The following is a 20,024-nucleotide window of genomic DNA, read 5'->3' on the forward strand; positions in this document are numbered from 1 at the left end:
TGTGTTTCCCTAAAAGAATAGGCGGATCCTAAAAACTGCTAAATTGGTGGGAACACCATAAATAGTTTTATCCTACTTTAAAAAAAAATAATAAAAACCAGATAAAACAACCTTGGGTGCCAAAACCCACCGTGCCGCCATTGCATTCGGGGAGCTGGTTTCCTTGTTGTGGGCTATATTAAGATCCAGCAAGTGAAATGAAAAGGAAACCGCCTGTTTATAAAAGCGAGTTGACTCAATCAGCAGAGGCAGGTACAGCCGGCGAGGGGAGGTGCAGAGATGTGGTGAGTTCAGGCTGGCTGCGCCCATGAGATCACCAGGAGGCACAGAGGAAAGCCCTCTGAGTCAGCTCCAGGTGCCTGGAGTGTCTGGAGGCTGTAGGGCTGTGTAAGATGCTCAGACTAGGACCTCAGTGTTAATCACCTGGGTCTGTCAGCTCTGAAACGAGCAGCATGGCAGCGCCTCGGGTTGAGTTTGAATCCCTAATGGAGAAGGGGATCTAAAAAGGGACAGATTTGTTAGGTGTCTTGATTCCATCTAAAGGTGCTCATGGACCACTTGCAGTCAGTTGTCACAGTAGGTGTCCCGTGGCAGTAAGTAGGGGAACATGAGGGCCCGTCCTTCCTGTGATCCCCTGGTGGGCTGCTTTTGCAGGTCAGGTGGATGTGCCGGTGTTTTCACTTATCCTGGTGTATGCAGGATGAGGAGGACTCCTGCCTCCAGATTTCTCTCTTCTCCTGTAGAAGTCTTCATGTCCTTCCTGCAAGGCGAAGGTGACGAACAAGGTGGAATTGTCTCTCATGCCTTGTTTGGCTCACTGGCTACCCTTTAGAACAAAGTGCTAAGGGACCTGGGTCTGTGGAGCCTGGTATCCTCCTGCTGGTTCCAGCAGCAGCCTCAGACAAGCTTTCTCCTCTCTCTGTCTCCACTCCTCATCCTCCTTCTAGCACGAAAGTGGATGCACTAGGTGAGCCAAGGACCCATCTAACCGTTTTCCCCTTGGGAGCAAAAGCAGGTAAATGTGTGTGACAATTCCCGCCTCCCATTTCTAGGTCTGGGGATTTCCTGAACTTGACACTTATCTGGTAAATCCCTATCGATCTGCTTTCTGAGCACTTCCAAGCTGTCCTTGGGGATCTCTTTGCATCACCAGTCCCACTGGTCACCTGAAATGAGCCCTGCTCTTGCAGGTTGGTTGACTTGGGCCTGGCTTGCGAGCAGACAGTCCCCATCCACCCTCCCCAGGCTTCCTGTGAGCTCATCGTGTTTCATTTCGCTCCCTGCAAGCCGCCTGCGTGCCCGGGCAGCCCGGCCCTCCCCAGCCAGCCCCGGTGCCCTGCCCGCGGAGGCAGCAACGGCGGATGGATGGAGGTGGGCGAGTGGGACGGGCAGGAGGGGCGTCCGCAGGGGCTGCGGGTATATTTTATTCCCCTGCCCATGAGCTATCAGCCCTAGGAGGGTGCAGGCAGAAGCTCCTCGGGGTGCTCTGTGCGTGGGGCGGGCTCCTGTCTGCGCTGCCTGGGCTGGGCTCTCCCCGCTCGCGGTGAGTCAGCCCACGGCACACGTGCTCCTTCCTGTTGGGAGTGACTCAGGTGGAGCAGCCGATAAAAAACACACGGGCAAACAAGGCACCGGGCAGCCCTGGTCGCGATCCCGCCGGACCGGGCGCCCTGGGCTCCCCGGCACGAGCCATGGCCGGGCGCTGGCTCCTGCCCCTCGCCTGCCTGGCCGCGTCCCTGCCGCCCGCAGCCCCGAGCACACGCAGAGGAGAAGGTGAGGCCTCGCCAAGGTCGGCTGGTCCCGCTCGGACGTGCGGGCGTGCTCGCAGCTCTCTCCGGTCCGGTAACCGGGAGCTGCCTGGGAGCACAGCACCCTGCCAGGGCGCTCTGCCATCCCGCCCTCGGGCTTAGCGTTTCCTCCAGGGTTGAATATCCCATGAGCACTTTGACTTTGTTTTTTTCACTGGCATCCCTTTCAATAAGTTATTTATGTGCAGTTACGTTGTTGCTCTCTGTATGAAGCCTTGCTGCTGGGGTGCCATGTGGGTGTGAGCACGAGCATCGCCCAGGCGGTCGCTGCTGTAACCAAAACCTTCCCCAAGCCCAGAGAAGAGCTGGAAGCATCCAGGACCCAGTTTGATGTAGCAGCATGGTCGTGTTTGGAGTTTGTGCAAGTCTGTGGAGCTCACAAGGTGCCCACAGCCCTGCTCCACCCCGTGGGAGACGAGTCTCCCGTGGTCCATGGACTGATGATGAGCTTCCAAAATCCAGCAGATCCTCTCGGGAGTGCAATTGTAGCAGAGAGTGTAGTGCAGGGAGGTTTGAGCATGTCCAGCCCAGTGGTAATTCAATAGCATGGTTTCGGTTTTACTGGCCTATAGTATGTTTGGCAAAAATCAGGTTTTCACTTGTATTTTGTAAATACTGAGTGATTTTAATTCTTTTTTTTTCTGCATTACTGGTGTTCTGAACGCTACTGGGCTTGAAGTTGGATTTTATCAGTTTTAAGTGTGGTGCAACAGGGGTGCAATAAGTGCTGAATAAATGTTTTGGTTTAGGTTTTTTTTCTAAAAAAAAAAAAGACCTGTTTTGCTTTACATGCTACTTGAGTTAATTATTACATCAGCCTTAATTACGTGTAAGTTTAAAAACACTGGCGTAGGTTCCTTTCTTCCTCCTTCCTGGCAGTATGTGGGAAACTGCTCCTTTTCCATGGACTCTTGAACCTATTTCTGTGTGTGTGTGAAAGCGATGGTTGATACCAGCCGTGTTTTTATGCTGCAGCAGATTTTCTGAGGGGGCTTGGTGGTGTAATTTAGTCTCCCGTGCTCTCTCTAGTCCCAGCTCTAGATATGGGCTTGTAATTAGCCCATGTAATCCTGTTTTGCCTGCAAAGTGCTCAAGTCAAACTGGGTTCAGGTGTGATCCAGCAGAGCAGCAGTCAGGACACTTGTACTCTGATCCCTGTGGAGCCTTGTGTGTGGCAGCACAGGATGGCTGAAGAGAGCTCCCAGGGTTCAGGGAAGAACTGGAATATGGCGGTCAGAGCTCCATCGCACCAACAAGGTGTTTAACTCAGGGTGTTAGAAAGCAGAAGGCACCAAACAGCAGGTTTTGGCTCCTGGTGTGGGGTATGTCCCTGCCAATGCTGATGGAGCCCCAGGCAGGTCTTCCTGCAGTGAGAAAGGAGTTGGGCAATGGGGATACCTAGACTTGGACAGCAGATTGGACAGCCTTCTGGGTCTCTGTCCCAAGAGCATGGAGCAGGGAATGGCTTGTGTTGATGTGGAGGCTTCATTGCATGCAAAGCTCTGTTGATCTCCTGATGGAAGGAGGGGTCTTTGTAGGCTGGCTTGTGTACGGGGCTGTTGGATCTGCTCCACTCAGACCCTGCCTCATTTTCTGATTTTGTGAATTTAAGAAGACAGTTTAAGAGGCCTGAAGCTGCATGTCTCCTTCTCCAAGCCTTTCTGATGTGGGAATTCATCTCGTCACAGCAATCAAGCATTTTTCATGCTTTATTCTGCTGGGTGGGAGCTGGGGGAATGATGTCCTGCTGGATGCGTTCCATGTACCTCCTGCATCCTGACGTAGCACTGAAGAAATCCAGCTGCAAAGCTTCTCCTCTAGGGAGCCTGCTCTTTTCCATGGATGATCTCAGAGCAGAGCCTCAGGGCACCTGGATATAGAAATGATCCTGTCCTCAGTTGGTCCTCATCTTCCAGCAGTTCCTACGTGCTCCACCTCTTGCTCTTGATAAGGATTAGCCTGTCTGAGCTCTCAGGTTTCCAGGAGAAGACCAGGAGCAGCCACACCGGTGGGGTGATGGCACTAACCTGCCGCAGCATCTCAAATGGCTTTGGATTAGTGAGACCTGAGTCTGTGCCAGGAGAACTGGCTCCTAACGTGCTGCAGCCAGAGAGCAACACCTGAAAAAAGGTTTTCATTCCCTGGGGGAATAGTGCTCACGCCTGTAATTTAGCAACCCAGTAAATCCTCCGGATTACATAGAGGTAGGGTAGGGTGATGCGTGGGTGGAGTTCAATTCAAAGATCCTTATGGATCCCTTCCAACTTGAGATCTCACTGCAGTGTGGAGGGATGGGAGTGGGATCAACCCCAAGTGGGATCTTCCCACGGTGAAGGTGAGCACAGAGACCTTGAGAAAGTCCCATGCTGTTGCTCTTGGTCTGTATTGTCCATGTCCTTGGGTCACTGGTGATGCCCACTGAGGCTGGGGATGCTTTCCCACGCCCTGGGGACAGGACTTCTGTGCCCACAGGTCCTCTCCCAGCTGTGGCTGAATCTCGGTCTCCTGGCAGCCAGGCTGTGAGGGAAGAGCCACGTTTGCCAGAGCTGGAAAAATCTCTCTCCCTGTTTGCTGGCGCATGAGGTCACCTCTGCTCTTGGCAGAGGCTGGGCTGAGTGCCTCCGTCTGGAATGTGGGTGCCGATGGGTGTGTGGGAGGGAGGGAGGGCGGCGCCCAGCTGTGAGCACAGGGCGCAGGAGCCTGTGCCTGGTGCTGGGAATCACAGATGCAGAGGGACAGGGACCTTGTATCCTGGGGCTGAGCTGTGCCAGAAGAGCACTGGGAAGGAGGAGCCTCTGTGTGTGTCGAGTACAGGGCGCTGTCTGCATCCATGCTGCAGGTTTCTGCTTGCTTTTGGACTTCCTCCACCTCTCCGTGCTCTCAGAGGTGACCTGAGCGGGAGGTGGGCAGCTGGGGATCACCTTTCTTATCCCAAGGAGACCAGCAGTGAGCAGAGTTCCTCAGAGGGAGGTCGAGGCTCCCATGGCAGCATCAGAGTGGTTCAGAGCACCTTCTCAGCAGGTTCTGCATCCCTGAGGGGTCCCTGAGGCTTTTTCCCTTGGTGTGTTTCATTCTCCTGCCTGTCTTTGCCAACCATCCTCTCAGCTGTGCTTGCTTTCCTCTGTGGCACTGAGAGATGCATCTGGAATAAAGGGCCTCAGGCTTAAACACTTGAGTACTGGCTGCTGAGGCCTTAGATGAGAGGTGCCTTCAAGGGAATACCTGGACAAGCAAGGGAGTGCTGGAGCAGGCATGTCTGGGGAGGTACCTGCCCGTCTGCTCTCCAGAGAGATCGCCTGTCCTGGCTCTAGTGGGAGGCAGAGTCTCATGCCTGTTCTTCCTGGCATCCATCATGCAGTGATGTGGGCAGCTGCAGCTTTTCTTCACAGGGAGGTTGAGGTAGGTGACCTGTGCCAAAACCTGTATTGCCGATCTCCCTCTTGGCTGGCATACTTCTGCCGAGTGCCTCGGATCACAGGCCACTCCCTGCATGGAAGAACTGGCTGGGGAGACCTGGTCGAAGTTGGTTGAGTTTTTCCTCCTGAACTCACGCCTGGTCAGAGGCTGGGTGAAACAAAACATAACCTCAGGGATCTTTCCCTTTTCCCTGAAGTTTCCAGTAAGGTTCCCCATGCTTTCCTCAGGACAAGATCGGGGGGGCTGTTTAATCATCTTTGCTTACTCAAAATCCTCATTGGAAGTCCCGTGAAAGGATGAAGGACATCCCTGGCCATGCCATGCTTGGCTTGAGGGGTTTGTCCGTCCTGAACCATGTTGGCAGCGAAATGGGACATCGCTCCACAGCGTGAGGATGCGGAGCACCCTGTGGGCACTGGTGGCACAGGGGTGGCTGGTGGACACAGACACATGGGGACAAGAGCAGAGACATGGGGACAGAGCTTGTTATTAGCAGAGCGAGAAGGGGACATTTGCACCGCCTGGGCTTATTCCTTGGCCTTCAGGGTGGTACTTACAACTGGTACCCTCATCTCTTAAGCATTGTTTGAGATGTCTCTCTGCTCTCTTCTCCCCAGTCTGCGACTGCAACGGGATGTCCAGGCAGTGTGCCTTCGACTGGCAGCTCCTGCGGGAGACGGGGAACGGGTACCGCTGCCTTGGCTGCCGGGGCAACACGGAGGGCGCGCGCTGCGAGCGCTGCAAGGAGGGGTTCTTCCGACGGCAGGAGCGGGAGTGCTGCCTGCCCTGCCACTGCCACCCCTGGGGTACGTGCACGACAGCCCCGAGGGCACAGGGTCTGCTCAGGGCTGTAGGGGAGCCTGAAGCACCTGCTGAGCACCTGGGCAGGTAAGGCTCTGGTCCCTACACACTGGACCAGAGGCTACAAGACCCACCTGCCCTCTGAAATAATCACAGACTCACAGACAGGTTTGGGTCAGAAGGGACCTTAAAGATCATCTCCTTCCGTGCCATGGGCATGGACACCTTCCACTATCCCAGGTTGTTCCAAGCCACGTCCAACCTGGCCTTGAACACTTGCAGGGATGGGGCAGCCACAGCTTCTCAGGGCAACCTGTGCCAGTGTCCAACCACTTTCATTATAAAACGTTTCTTCCTTATGTCCAATCTAAACCTCCTCTCTTTGAGTTTACAACCTTTGCACTTGAAATGCCTGTTGGTCTCTTGGTGCAGGAGGACCACTAGAAGTATTACCTGCACATCAAAAACAACTGGCAAGAGGATAGAGCAATAGGCTTTAAGGGGTTGGAATGGCACATATCCCCTTGGCTCCCCTGGCACAAGGATGGCCTGGCAGCAGGACAGCTGCCTGTAGGTTGGAAACCAAAGATCCTGCCATGGCCCTCAGCCCCATGGGTTCCTTGTAAAGGCACCAAAATCAAGTTCCAGTGATGTCTAACTAGCAGAGGGTCTGTCAAAGAAGAAAAAATTCCCTAGACTCCATCTTTTTCTTCTTGCTGACCTTTAGAGTAGGGAAGAGGATCCTTGTCCTGGGCATCTGGTCAATACCTGCTGGGATTTACCTCCTCCGAGTCTCCCAGGGAGACTGGAACAACTTTTAACATCCAGACCTGGTATCTCAGCCCTGTGTGGGGATCTCAGGTGGGGACCTGTCCCTGGGGCTGGATTGCTGCTGCAGTGATGGCGTGGTGCTTTGCCCCCTGTCCCATTGGGCCCATCCCAACCTCTTCTTCCCCTCTCTCCGCAGGCTCCCTCAGCACACAGTGTGACAGCTACGGCCAGTGCAGCTGCAAGCCCGGCGTGATGGGGGACAAGTGTGACCGCTGCCAGCCGGGCTTTGAGCCCCTGTCCGAGGCCGGGTGCCGGAGGAGCGGGCAGTGAGTGCTGACCTCCCTCAGTGGCACGGGGACAGCAGGAGGGCCGGCCCCCAGAGCTCTCCCAGCACCCGAGCTGGCTGAAAACACCCTGTGCAAGGGCAGAGTTTGTTTTGTGGCAGCACAACGATGGCCTTGAGCCAACCTTGCTGGGAGAGAATGGGCTCCAGTGGGGTTGGACCTCCATGCAAGAGCTCACTGTCCTGCAACAGCACCAAAATCTGAGCTTAACCACACACTGAGGCCATTGTCTTATTACCCAGATAATGCCAAACAGGTGGCAGCCAGGCTTGGCCATGTAAAACAGAACCTGCCCACCGTGGGCCTGCCTGGTGTCGGTGCCACTCACAAGGAGATGTGCCTGCAAAAATAAACCCCTTCCTTTGCACGATGCCCTGTTTAAATACCTTTAGTAGCATTTCTTCTCTGACTTCCTCAGTGCTGTGTCCTCTTCTTCCTGACCTCACCTCACTGTTGCTCCTCTGGGGCCACAGGCAGGCAAAGGGTGAGGGGTGAGGGGGACTGCCTGCAGCTGTGCTGCTGTGCCTGGCCTTCTGCAGCTTCCCTGGGGCGCTGCTGCCTGTTGGAGCTCAGCCGGGATCTGTTAAACTCAGCCAGGGTTTATTAAGCTCAGCAGAGCTTCATGTTGCTCTTGTGAGTGGGTCAGGTGCTCTGGGGTGTGCTGGGGTGGTAGCTCTGGGCAGTCTCAGCCTGGTACCCACAGCGCTGCAGGTTTTCCTTACAGAGATGGCTCTGCTGGTTATTTTTCCCCTTCCAGCATGGGAATAGTATCTGGGGGTGTTTCTCTGCTCTCTTCTATGATAGCAGGGGGCACTGAGCTCCCAGACTGAGCTGGAAATCCAGGTCGAGGTTGCTGCTGTCCCTGTTGCAGGAGCCTGCAGTGCGAGTGTGACCCTGCCGGTAGCTCCGGGAACTGTCGCTCCGGCCGCTGCGTCTGCAAGGCGAGCGCTGCCGGGGAGCGCTGTGAGAGGTGGGTGTCAGGGGACTGCCGCACCACTGCGTGGCACGACCTCCATCTCCCTGGCAGTGCACAGAATCGTAGAATCCTGGAATGGTTTGGGCTGGGAGGGACCTTGAAGATCACCCAATTCCAAGTCCCCTGCCATGGGCAGGGACACCTCCCACTAGCCCAGGTTGCTCCAAGCCCCGTCCAACCTGGCCTTGGACACTTCCAGGGACGGGGCAGCCACAACTTCTCTGGGCAACCTGTGCCAGGTCCTCAGCACACTCAGAGGGAAGAAATCCTTCCCAATATCCCTTCTAACCCTGCCTTCTGGCAGTGGGAAGCCATTTGCACATGCCCGTCTTGCCATCTCAGCCTGGCGATGACCTCGAACCCTGGCAATGGCTGTGTTGCACAGTTGTCATTAAAAGAATGCTTATGTTCACCAGTAAAAAGAGAAAATGAACTCTACCTTTGTCACCTTCTTGCATTTTCCCAGGTGCAAGCGACACTTCTACAACCTGGATGCCAGAAACCCCATGGGGTGCTCCCCCTGCTTCTGCTATGGGCACTCGGCTACGTGTGTCAGCGCGGACAACCACAGCGTCCACAACATCACCTCCACCTTCCAGCAAGGTGAAGCCCAAGCGGGACATCCCCACGACTCCTGGGGGTGTTTGCCAGCCCTTCTCTTTGATGTGCTGGAGGAGCTCCCTTGTTCACAGCCCTGCTGGGAGTCAGCCCCAGGCTACACATGCTCCTTGGGTCCTCATCCAACCTGCCCATGGCTGCAGCACCCCTGCTTTGATGGGTGGCATGAATTGATTGTAGGCAGAAGTAGGGTGTAAGGTTTGGGGCAGCATAGGCTTCGTTCAGCATGTCTTCCCTGCCACTTGGAGGAAGCCTCTGTGCCCATCCGGGCAGCTGTACAGATGTGTGGGCACAGGGGTACCTGTGCTGCCCCCTCAGAAGCTGGGGGTAGGAAGCTGGAGGGCTTTGATAATATACAGCTGAAGAAAGTTGCTGGAGTCCTGGAAATACTTTCCCTGTCCCCGCTGATGGCTCCTCGTTGGTGCTCCAGGTGCTGAGGGCTGGCGAGGTGTCCATGCAAGCAGCTCCCCAGCCCAGCTCCAGTGGTCCCCACGCCATCGGGATGCCTTCATAGCGGCGAGGAGATCGGAGCCCATATACTTCGTGGCACCTGGTAGGTGTGGCATCGCCGGGGGCAGAGGTGGCAATGAACCCTTTTCTTGGTCTGATCCCATGAACTGAGCCTTTAGGAGGAAGGCAAGATTTTAAGCCTTTAGTTTTCCTTTCCTTTGCTTTGCAGCGAAATTCCTTGGGAACCAGCAACTGAGCTACGGCCAGACGCTCTCCTTCGATTACCGCCTGGACCGAGGGGGACTCCAGCCATCTCCACACGATGTGATCCTGGAAGGAGATGGCCTGAGAGTCACTGCCCCCTTCTTACCCCAGGGGGAGGTCCTGCCCTGCGGTGTCAGCCATACATACACGTTCAGGTAAAGGGCGAGGCTGGGGTGTTTGGGGTAGGGAGGAGCAAGAACGGCTCCTGGATTCAGCTGTGATCCCTTGGAGGTGGCAGATGGTGGCCTGGTTTGGGCTGGATCCACCTCAGGGGCATCTCTCCTGGATAAAGGGGTTACTTTGTGAGAGGGGCAGTAGAAAATCTGGCTTGAGATTGGGCTGGGTGCTTGGCTTGGGGTCGCTTGCATGGGGTCAGTTCCTCAAAGTCCTGAGCTCAGGATGGGCGAGGGCTGCCACGTTTTTGTGGAGGCATCTTGTTTTCCTGAAACTGGTTCCACTTCTCCCCTCTCCCACGGCAGGTTGGATGAACACCCGAGCAGCAAGTGGAGCCCGAGGCTGAATCACTTGGAATTTCGCAGGCTGCTGGGAAACCTGACAGCCCTCTGGATTCGAGCCACATTTGGGGAGTACAGTAAGTGTGAGGAGAGCTTGCAAGCACGAGGTTGGCATCTCCTCATTGCTGGAGACACCAGCTCTCCAGATAGAGACACCTTTGCTAAAAGGTATTGTAAAAGTAATAATAATGATATTAAGTGCCCTACAGTGGCAAAGTTAAATTATGAAGAGATTGAGCACGGTGGCAACAGATTTGGCTGTTCCATTTGCCTTTGGACATTGCAATAGGATGTGTAACCTGAGCAGGTCCTGGGTGTGGGGGTCTTGCAGGTGGAGCTACTGTCCTCCACGGGTGACTGGCTGTACCTCTCTGCAGGCACTGGCTACATCGACAATGTCACCCTGGTGTCAGCACAGCCCATCCCTGGAGTCCCTGCTCCGTGGGTGGAGCGCTGCGAGTGCCCGCCAGCGTACGGGGGGCAGTTCTGTGAGAGATGTGCCCCTGGCTACCGCAGAGACAGCCCTGGCCAAGGGCCCTTCAGCATCTGCGTGCCCTGCAGTTGCCAGGGGGGAGGAATCTGTGACCCTGACACTGGTAAGAGGAGCCACCGCCACCACGCAGTGCTTGTAGGGTGTGTGGGAATGCAGGACAGCTGCTTGTGTCCCAAGAACTTAGCTGGGGGGGTCAGGAGCACTGACTTCGCAGAAATTTCTTCACAGAAAGAGTGGTCAGACATTGGAATGGGCTGCCCAGGGAGGTGGTGGAGGTCCTGGAGGCATTTAAGGAAAGACTGTACGTGGCACTTGGTGCTCTGGTCTAGTTGATGTCGTGGTGTTGGGTCACAGGTTGGACTTGATGATCTCAGAGGTCTTTTCCAACCTAATTGATTCTGTGATTCTGTGACTCAGGGGGCTGGAATGTGGGGGATCATCCTAGAAAAACTCCCCAGAGCCTAGAAGCACTGCACCCAGATGCATTTGGATCAAATTGGGTGTAGATGTTGCATACTGGAGAGAGAAAAAACATCTCCTGCTGCCCTGATAGCAGTAAACTCTTCTGACTTTTTGTTTTAAAGTTAAACCTGACAGTGCCTCAGGTTGGCTGGGGCTCTGAGCAACCTGGTGTAGTTGAAAATGTCCCTGCTTATCGCAGGGGCAGTAGGACTGGGTGACCTTTAAAGGTCCCTTCCAACCCAAACCATTCCATGATTATATGTGGTGCATGGTATGGGCAGGTGTGGGAATCTTAGGATATCTCGTGGAGGACACTGGAATGTGCTGCGGTGGGTGGAATGGTGGAGGGTGTCCCACCAGGGCTGTGAGTAAACTTCCCTAAGCCCTTTCCTTCCTCCTCCAGGCGAATGCTACTCTGGAGATGAAAACGTGGGCAGCAGTGTCAGCTGCCCCTTCGGCTCCTACCACGACCCCCGGCAGCCACACGGCTGCAGGACCTGCCCCTGCGGCCACGGCCAGGGCTGCTCCGTGGTGCCAGGCAGTGAGGAGGTCACCTGTGACCACTGCCCTCCTGGAGCTGCTGGTAATGCCCTTCTCCTTGCTTCCGCTCTGCCTCTTCCCAGAGCTTCTACCCTCTGTGCAGGGGTGCTTGGAGCTGGGTGGATCCATCCCATCCTCTCTGCCCAGCTTGCCTGAGGCACTGCCACTCCTTCCTGTGACAGGGTGCTTCAGCCCCAAGGGCTGTGAAGACACGTTGCCCCGCCCCAGGAGAGGTTCTCATCTAAACAAAACGTGGATGGAAAAAGGATGGGTGGGAGAGGGAGGGGAATAAAAACAAATAGGAAATTACTTAGCCAATGTCAGCTGTTGCACCCAGCTTTTGAGAGCCTGCCTGTCGTGTTGGCTGTGGTGCTGTGGTGGTGATGAGAGCAGAGATGCTGTCGTGCCAACTCTGATGGGTTTCTGTGAGGCAGAAGCAGCGAGGCAACCTCTGCCTTGCAGGCACGAGCATGAGTGTCTCATCTCTCCTTTCCCAGGGGACAACTGCGAGTACTGTGCTGATGGTTATTTTGGGGACCCAGTGGCTTCCCAGCCCTGCCAGCTGTGCCAGTGCAACGGCAACGTGGAGCCCAACGCCGTGGGGAACTGCGACCGCCAGACCGGGGAGTGCCTCAAGTGCATCCACAACACCGCCGGCTTCTACTGCGACCGCTGCAAGGACGGCTTCTTCGGGAACCCGCTGGCCCCCGACCCCGCCGACAAGTGCAGAGGTGAGACCTGGGCACTGTTTGAGTAGGAAAATCCGTGCCCGAGTGCTTGGTGAGAAGGGGGATGCCACAAAAGCCAAGGCTAGAAAGTGGGAGTAGAGAGCAGGAACCAAAGCACAAGGCTAAATGGTGGGAGGAAAGCAGGGAGAGAGGGTTGATGAAAAGATGTGCTGAGGCTTGAGATGGGGACAGACTCCTTTGAACCTGTGTTGCTCCAACCTGCAGCCTGCGCCTGCAACTCAGTTGGTGCTGAGCCCCTGAAATGCAGGAGCGATGGGAGCTGCATCTGCAAACCCGGCTTTGAGGGTCCCAACTGTGAAGAGAGTGAGTGTCCAGCTTGCTACAGCCAGGTGAAAGCCCAGGTGAGCATCTATGCCAGTCCCAGGGCCCCTGAGCAGCAAGGGGTGCAGCAATTCATTCACCCTCAGTGTCTCCTCATGTCCTCCTCAAGTGAGGAGTGATTTTGAGCTTTGGCTTTGTACCCCACTGAAGTGATCCCTTGTGCCCCATCCAAAAATGGGCCCTCCTGTTGCTTTCTGTTCTCTGACTGGACTGTGGACCTGGTTCCCACCCTGGTCTTTCCCTGTGGGTTTGGTGTGCTGCTCACTGATGGCCTGGTCTGTGGTTGCAGGTGGATCTGTACCTGCAGCAGCTGGGGGAGCTGGAGCTGCTTTTCTCAGGGCTGCAAGCTGGTGGTGGGGCCCAGAGCCAGGAGCTGGAGAGGAGAATGCAGGTGGCTGAGGAGATGCTGCGGACCATCCTCAGGGAAGCCCTGAGCCTGCAAGGTACCACCCACCCACTGCCCTGGAATGGGGCCATCTGGGCTGTGTTGGGGAGAACTTTGCTGCCTGTGCCCTTCTGCTCAGCAACGAGTTTCTCTTCAGCCTTCCTCTTTCTGTCTCACCAGCTTCTGACAGGTCTCTGGAAGGCCGTGTGACCAGGATGAATGGGCAGGGTCCCAGCTCCCAGAGCCGCTTGGGCGAGATCAAGGCAACGGTGGAGAGGCTGAGGTCTCTCGGGAGCCAGTACGAGAGGCAGGTGCAGGAGACCCGGCAGCTGCTGGAGAGAGCGAGGCTGGACCTGGAGAGCAGTGGAGCTGCCCTCCGCCGGGTGGTGAGAGCATCTGCATGTGACACACTCCTAGTCTAGCTCAGGGATGGAAAAAAAATGCATGGGGAGAGCAAGGATTTAAGGAATTCCAGATATTATGTTTGTTTTGTGAGTGTAGATGTTCTGGTGGCCCTTTCCATGCAGCCTGGACATGGAGAGGTGCTGGCAGGGGTCTTTGGGGCTGCTGGAGGTTTAACGCACTGCGGTTGCCTCTTTCACTGCTGAGCTGAATGGAGAGCAGAGAAAAGCACTCACAGCTCTTTACCTCCCTCTCTCCTCAGAACATTCCTGTTTCAAGCCTTCCCGGGGGCTCAAATCAGTTCTTGATGCTGGCCCAGGAGGCTCTGAGACTGGCCAACAGGTGAGTTCCTCCCGCCATCAGCCGAGAAAGAGAGGGGAGTGGGACTGAGATCCCACTGGGTGCCCAGAAGGTAATATTTGGGGGGTCCTTGTGAACTCACTGGGCTGCAGCTGCCAAAGCCTCTGTGCCAGCCCTGGAACAGAGGAAGATGCAGCTGCTGGGCTGACTTCGCTGCCCTATAGAGTTGTCCTCAGCTGCCTTTGAGGGTGGAGTTGGGTGTGATTTAGAAGCATCTTTGTGATAAGTGACCCATGTGTGTCCAGTTGGAACTGGCAGCATCTGCCTCCCCTCTGGTGCTTCTCTACTCTTGAGAGACACAGGAGGGACAAGGAAAATACGGATCTCTTTTGCAAACACTCTGCATTTCCTGAGAGGGTGCAGTCCAGCATCCCTGGATACAACAGTAAAGGAAGTTGGTGGAGAAAACCTGGGTGGGAAATGTTTCTCACGAGCCCCGCTCTGTCCTTCGCAGCCATGCACAAGCAGCCAGCACCATCGAGCAAGCGGCGCGGGCGGCGCGGGAGGACGCGGGGCAGGCGCTGGAGCTGCTGCGCGCGGCGGCCGGCGGAGAGGCGGCTGCCTCCGGCTCCCTGCTCGGGCTGCTCGGGAGGTGAGTGCGGGCTGTGCTGGCCTGTGTGTCACGGGGGGATGTGGGAGGGAGGAGAGGGGTGGCCAAGCACCTGTGTCCCCTTCGCTGCCTCCCCATCTGAGCTGCAGAAATGTGTGTGTTCGGAGGCGGGACTTGCTGGAACTTCAGTCACTGGCACATCTGAGCGGCGGAGATGGAGATTTGACAGGTCTGTGGAGCGTCTGCTTCCCACTACACAGACCACGGTGCTCCCATGGAACTGCCAGCAGCTAAGGGAAGCTGGCATGTCTGTGAAGAGACTCCTGATGGGGGGAGTCTGTTCCACATGTGGTTGCAAATCTGGGCTGGGTTTAGCCCCAGGGTGGCTTTAGCCCCATGATTCCTGTGTGGTGGGCTGGTGCCACTCCAGAGCCCACCACGGTGGGGCTGGGATTTCGCACATCACTAGTGGGGTGCAAGCAACAGCCCTAAGGGAAGTTAAGAAGCTGAACTGGGATGTGCAGGAAGAAACATCCAGTTGTAGGGCAGAGATTAGCAGAGCCGCTGTGGAGCCCATGAGGGTTCAGATGTGTGAAACACCTTTGGTTCCTGGAGCAGGAGTAAGGAGCCAGTGGATGCCCTGTTTGGCTGAGGGACTGGGATGCAGGGGGTGTTTGCAATTGGGTTTTCCTGCATGATAAATGGAGAGCATGAACAAGTCCATGTAGAAGGCAGCATTAATGCTGGGGTGGGGAGTTGGCAGCCTGGCTGGTACCAGGCTCTCCAGTCCCACATCCCTGCAGGTACGAGAAGCTGCAGTCGCTGGCTGGAGGCCTGAAGGCTGATGCCGACGGAATGGCCGCTGAGGCAGACAAGGCTTACCAGGGCAGCCTAGTGCTCCTCAGCTCCCTGTCCCGCCTGACAGAGACCGACATCGGCTCCTTTGAGGTGAGGGCTTTGTGTCTGTGGGACCTTTTGCTCTCCCTGCCAGCAGCTCAGCCCTTCCCAGTGCTCTGTCCCCATTGGAGAGCCATCGGATATGCATCTTCTCACCCTTTTGCCCGTGGTTCCCGGGGAGCACTGGGGAGATGCTGGGACCCCATCATGTCTCTGTTTCAGGGGGAGGCATCCCGGCTGAAGCAGGATGCCAGTACTCTGCTGAGCCTGGTGGACACCTACATGGCCCAGTACAAGCAGCTGCAGAGCCGCACGGGGCGCTGGGAGGAGGAAACCAAGGAGCTGCTGCGAAGGCAAGAGGGCGAGAGAGCGGTAAGAGATTGGCCGGGGGGCTGTGTTGTCCTCCAGGAGCTGGAGCTTTGGTGGGATGCCCTTGGCACCACCACTATCCCAGTCTGGTTGTCAAAGGTAGCTCTGCCTGCCTGGAGCAGGATTGTACCCTTTCTTGGAAACGCAGCCTTGGGGTTGGTCTTCTGAAGCCCGTGGGAGACCTCCCTGTGAGCATGGAGCTGCTGGTGCAGGGTCTTACCTGCACACCTTCTCCATGTGAGGCAGGTTGAAGACCTACTCCTGGAAAGATTAGAGCTAAGATGACTCAGGATGGCTGGAGCTGGTTGAGGAGCCCCAGCACAAGGCTGTGCCAGCAGGTTGTGGTAGCCTTGATTCAGGGGCAAGAGCAGGCATTTGGAAACAGGCTGATGGGTCTTCTCCTCCAGCCCAACTCCTCCCAGACTGCTCTGGGCATGTCCAATCCTCCCATACTCTGTCCTTCATCCACCTGTTGTGTCCCTTTGACCTGTTGCAGAAGCTGACACAGCTGCTGTCCCGAGCCAACCTCGCCAAGAGCACAGCCCTGCAAGCCATGAGCGCTGGCAATGCCACCTTCTACCAGGTGGAACAAATCCTGAAGAGCCTCAGGGGTAACATCCTAGAAACCCTTCCCTTGCGTTTCCATGTGGGATCTCACGAAGGTAGTGCAGCTTCATTCCTACATGTGTTTCTTCCAGAGTTCAACCTGCAAGCAGGTGACAAGAGGAGGGAAGCTGAAGATGCCATGAGGAGGCTGCCCATTATCAGCAGCATGGTCACCAGTGCCAGGGAGAAGACAGACCGAGCCGAAGCAATCCTGGGCAGCGCTGCTTCCGAATCCAAGGCAGCCAGCAGCGCTGCAGGGGAAGCGAAGGAGATCACCACAGGGATCCAGGAGGTGAGGGCAGGCTCCAGTGCTAGTGCTGGCAGAAAAGAGTTTGGAAGGAAAAACAGTGGAAGAAGAGGAGATGGTTAGCACTTCATGGTGGGGCTGATGGGTTAACTTTTGGACCTGCTGCATTGATTTCTGGGCTAAAGTTTCTCTACAGTGGGTCCTGCAGATACCCAAGTTTGGCTGTAGATCAGTGGGTGTGCAGATCAGATCTCTGCAGGCACGTTTCTTCCATGAGGATCTTTGTGGCATCTCACTGTACCTGCCTTTCAGTGACCAAGGGGATTTTCCCCCTCCCACAGCCTGAGCCACTGGCAGGCTTGTGAGGTCCCAAAATTGCTGCTTGAGGGTTCATCTCCCAGATGTGTGTTGTAATTTCCCAGGGATTTGCTGATGTGTGCAGGAGAGGTTGAGCCATTGCCATGGGAACAGCTCTCTGAAACAACTGGTGGGAGAACATGAAGGATACAGGCCAGTGTGCTGTCATTTTGGGTCCCCATAGAAGGAATTTCCATCAGCTCTGCATTCCAGTGCACCTCTTGGCCATGCTCTGCCCCTCTGAAAGTGCCTTTGCCTTCCCCAGGAGATTGCCCAGCTGAAGGTGGAAGCCAACCAGACGGCCGATGGTGTCCTCGCCCTGGAGAAGGCAGTGGCCGCCCTGCGGCGCGAGGCCAAGGAAGCAGATGATGAATTCGAGAGGAAGCTCTCGGAGGTTGAGGCGGATGCTGCTGTGATACAGGAGGTGGGTCCCTGTCTCCCTTGCCTTGTCCCCATCCCTGTTGCCTTTTGGGCTCAGTTGCACCTTACAGCTGCTGTCTTTCCTCCTTCAGACAGCTCAGGAGGCTCAGAGAGTCCATGACAAGGCTGGCCAGGCAGGGGTGGCCGTGCAGGAGACACTGAGTGCCCTGGAAGAGCTGCTGCGCCTGATGAGTAGGTTTTGTGATGCCACTGTGGGATGTGGATGGAGACAGGTCCCCACTGGGAGTTTAGTGGGAAGCTGGCCTCAGGTGATGCCTGTGGACAGGCTGGGCATCAGGGTGGAGATGAAGTATCTAGAAAGATGTAGTCCTCAGCCTCCATCCATGCTTTCTTATTCCTTGTTTTCCTTCTGTTCCACAGACCAGCCTGGCGCCGTGGATGAGGATGGCCTGAAGCAACTCGAGATGAATTTTAGCAAAGCCAAAACCAGAAGCAACCAGCTGAAGGCTGAGATGTCTGAGCTGGAGCAGACAGCCATGCTGCAGAAGGCCCGGGTGCGGACGCTGGAGAGCAACATCGATGAGATCCTGGCCGATATAAAGAACCTGGAGGATATCCAGAGGAGTCTTCCTCCAGGCTGCTACAACACAAAAGCCATTGAATTGCCATGAGTAAGCTCTGGAAAGGCTGCAGCACCTGCTAGGCTGAAGGCAGGAGAGCCTCCCCAAATCTGGCAGGACTGGCTGCGTTTGATTGTGTTGAACTGATCCTTACCTTCAATTTCAGCATGGCAGATGAAGCTCAGTGTCATGCTGGCCCTGGAGAGTCCCTAATTTTTCAAAGTGCTCCGTCCCTCGCTCGTGGGAGGAAGAAGACCCCTGTTTTGTGAAGGTGCTACTGGCTGAAGAACAGCCCATTCCTACAACATTTCTCTGAGGTGCAAGTCAGCGTTGCTTGGTGTCAGCCTTGGGAGTTGGCATGGTTCGGAGCCTGAAGTTCATGACTGAGAGGTTTTCCACCCTCTACCCTCTGTGGATCCCTTCTCCTGGTCTGGCACACACAGCCTCTGTCCTTACTTTGGACACTGCCACCACCACCACCTCCTCCTCATGTTCTCAGTGAGGTTTTCCTCACCATCAGTAGCTCAGCGAGCGGCATGAAGAGACAGATGGGAGAGATGAGTTTTGAGCTGTGGCAGTGGTGATGCTTCCTGTGGCGTTCTCCTCCCAGCCTGCCCATTCCTCACCGTCCTGGGAGTGGTGCTGATGTGGTTTTGCTGTGGCTTAGAGCTCTGGCACCGATGACCATTTTCACACAGCTGCAGGTCTTCCACGGTGCTTCTCAGTGAGGTGGTTACTGTTCACTAAAGAGGAGGGAAAAAGAGCTTCCAGGTGCCTTTGAGCTCACAGTGACGTGCTGGATGGAGGACGAGGAGATCCCAGGCTAGCAGGGGCTCCTGAGATGAAAAGTCTTTCCTGCTTTACCTGCTCCCTTCAGCCAGGAGGAGTATCCCTATTCTTTCTCCCACACTTCGCAAGTCCCAAAGCCCCTGAGGGGTGGCTTTCCTGTCAAAGCTCCTCCTGGGCAAACACAGGTCTCCCTTACCACCTCCTTACATGCTCAAGCACAACCTTTCCTTACAAGACTGGTCCCTGTGGTACCAGGCAGCTTCCTGGGTGTCCCAGAGGCCAGGAGAAGGAGGGTGATGTCTCCAGGACTCTGCAGGAATGGGGGCTTTCTCTAGGGGTCTGCAGCCGTGAGCTCTTGTGTCTGAGAGCCCTGCCCCATCCCACTGCAGTGTCTGCACCCCGATTTGATTGGTGTAAAAATATTGAGGATGTCTTGAATGTGTTTCAGCCTCTGTTTTGGTGCTGCCTATCCCCCCCCTCCCTCCTGCGTTGCTTGTGCTGGATGTTTCTCAGAGGCTCTGGTAGTTCTCCACAGGGGTTTCCCGTTGTACATCTGAGCAGAGCTCAGTGGGGCCAAAGACCCCAGTGCTCCCTTCACCACCCGTGGCTTTCCTGCGGGTCCAGATCCATTTTGACACCACTCCCACCTTCCTTTAGATGTCATGCAGGGGAAAAAAATTGCTGCCACATGCTGTAAGTCAGCTCTGCTGAAGCCCCTGGCCTGTGTGGTGGTAAAAGAGGAGGTCCTCAGTGATGGAGGAGGACTCTATGGGGACTCAGCCCTCCTTATTTCTGATTCTCTGATAAAGCGGCATCTGTGCTTTTGCTTAATGATATACCAAGTATTATGTGTGCCTTACACTTTTATTTAAGTGAGATATACTCTAGCCCCTGGCATGTCTTCCTTCTTCTGTTGTACTGCATAGGGACAGGTATTATGGACCTGGCTATTTTTCCATGAGTTGGGTTTTTTGAAAGGGAGGAGGTCAATAAATGATGAATACTTTTGGCTGGATCTTGCCTCTTGGTTTATTTTCTCAGGCTCCCTGATTTAGGTCGGTTTGGCCAGGGGTTATCCCAGCCATTTGCTCTCCTTGTCCTGACTCTGTCTTGGGGCTGTTTTAAAATTACACCAGTAACATCTTTGTTTTGTTTTGTTTATTACATAATTTAAACATTTTGCTGATAAAGTTTTTTTTGTTAATGACTGGTTTTTTTCATATAGCAACAGAAAAAAAAAGAAAAAAAAAGGCTCCAAAACTTTTGACAAAGGTGAAATTGGTGGCATGACAACTTCAACCCCTTTCCCTCCCCCCTTTATTTATTTTTTCCCCCAAAGGGCGTTTGAAGTTCATTTCTCTTTCAGCAAATTGCACTGTTTGAAAGTGGAGGTTCAAAGACCAAGACCCACAAGCTTCTTCCCACCCCTCCCCTGCACCCTGCAAACCCCAATCCTCACCTCCCTGGCAGTCACATGGATCATCACAGATGATTATTTTTTTTCCCATACCCACCCAAATACATTTTTCCAA

General features: G+C 55.1%; 1 protein-coding gene across 1 annotated transcript; it reads left to right on the plus strand.

Moving 5' to 3' along the window:
• The first annotated feature begins 1,642 nt into the window (after positions 1-1,642).
• LAMC2 (laminin subunit gamma 2) lies at positions 1,643-19,507 on the plus strand. The gene is made up of 23 exons (XM_027723487.2): positions 1,643-1,773; positions 5,843-6,031; positions 6,994-7,123; positions 8,013-8,111; positions 8,584-8,720; positions 9,166-9,288; positions 9,415-9,604; positions 9,929-10,041; positions 10,342-10,560; positions 11,323-11,502; positions 11,957-12,190; positions 12,413-12,549; positions 12,819-12,972; positions 13,095-13,300; positions 13,579-13,658; positions 14,131-14,268; positions 15,030-15,174; positions 15,346-15,495; positions 15,989-16,103; positions 16,191-16,390; positions 16,968-17,126; positions 17,215-17,314; positions 17,504-19,507. The coding sequence occupies exons 1-23, from the start codon at positions 1,692-1,694 to the stop codon at positions 17,752-17,754; spliced, it is 3,531 nt and encodes a 1,176-aa protein (XP_027579288.2). The 5' UTR covers positions 1,643-1,691; the 3' UTR covers positions 17,755-19,507.
• Positions 19,508-20,024: the final 517 nt, after the last annotated feature.

The sequence above is a fragment of the Pipra filicauda genome, unplaced genomic scaffold (assembly GCF_003945595.2).
Source record: "Pipra filicauda isolate LSUMZ 115617 unplaced genomic scaffold, ASM394559v2 scaffold185_size1782982_pilon, whole genome shotgun sequence".
NCBI lineage: Eukaryota > Metazoa > Chordata > Aves > Passeriformes > Pipridae > Pipra > Pipra filicauda.

What these genes read in the sequence shown, in the direction of transcription:
- LAMC2 (XM_027723487.2), top strand. Translation starts at nt 1,692, where the DNA reads ATGGCCGGGCGCTGGCTCCTGCCCCTCGCCTGCCTGGCCGCGTCCCTG. An exon ending in CTGCCACTGCCACCCCTGGG is followed by an intron (nt 6,032 to 6,993) that starts GTACGTGCACGA and finishes CTCTCTCCGCAG; the next exon opens with GCTCCCTCAGCACACAGTGT. An exon ending in TCACCACAGGGATCCAGGAG is followed by an intron (nt 16,391 to 16,967) that starts GTGAGGGCAGGC and finishes TGCCTTCCCCAG; the next exon opens with GAGATTGCCCAGCTGAAGGT.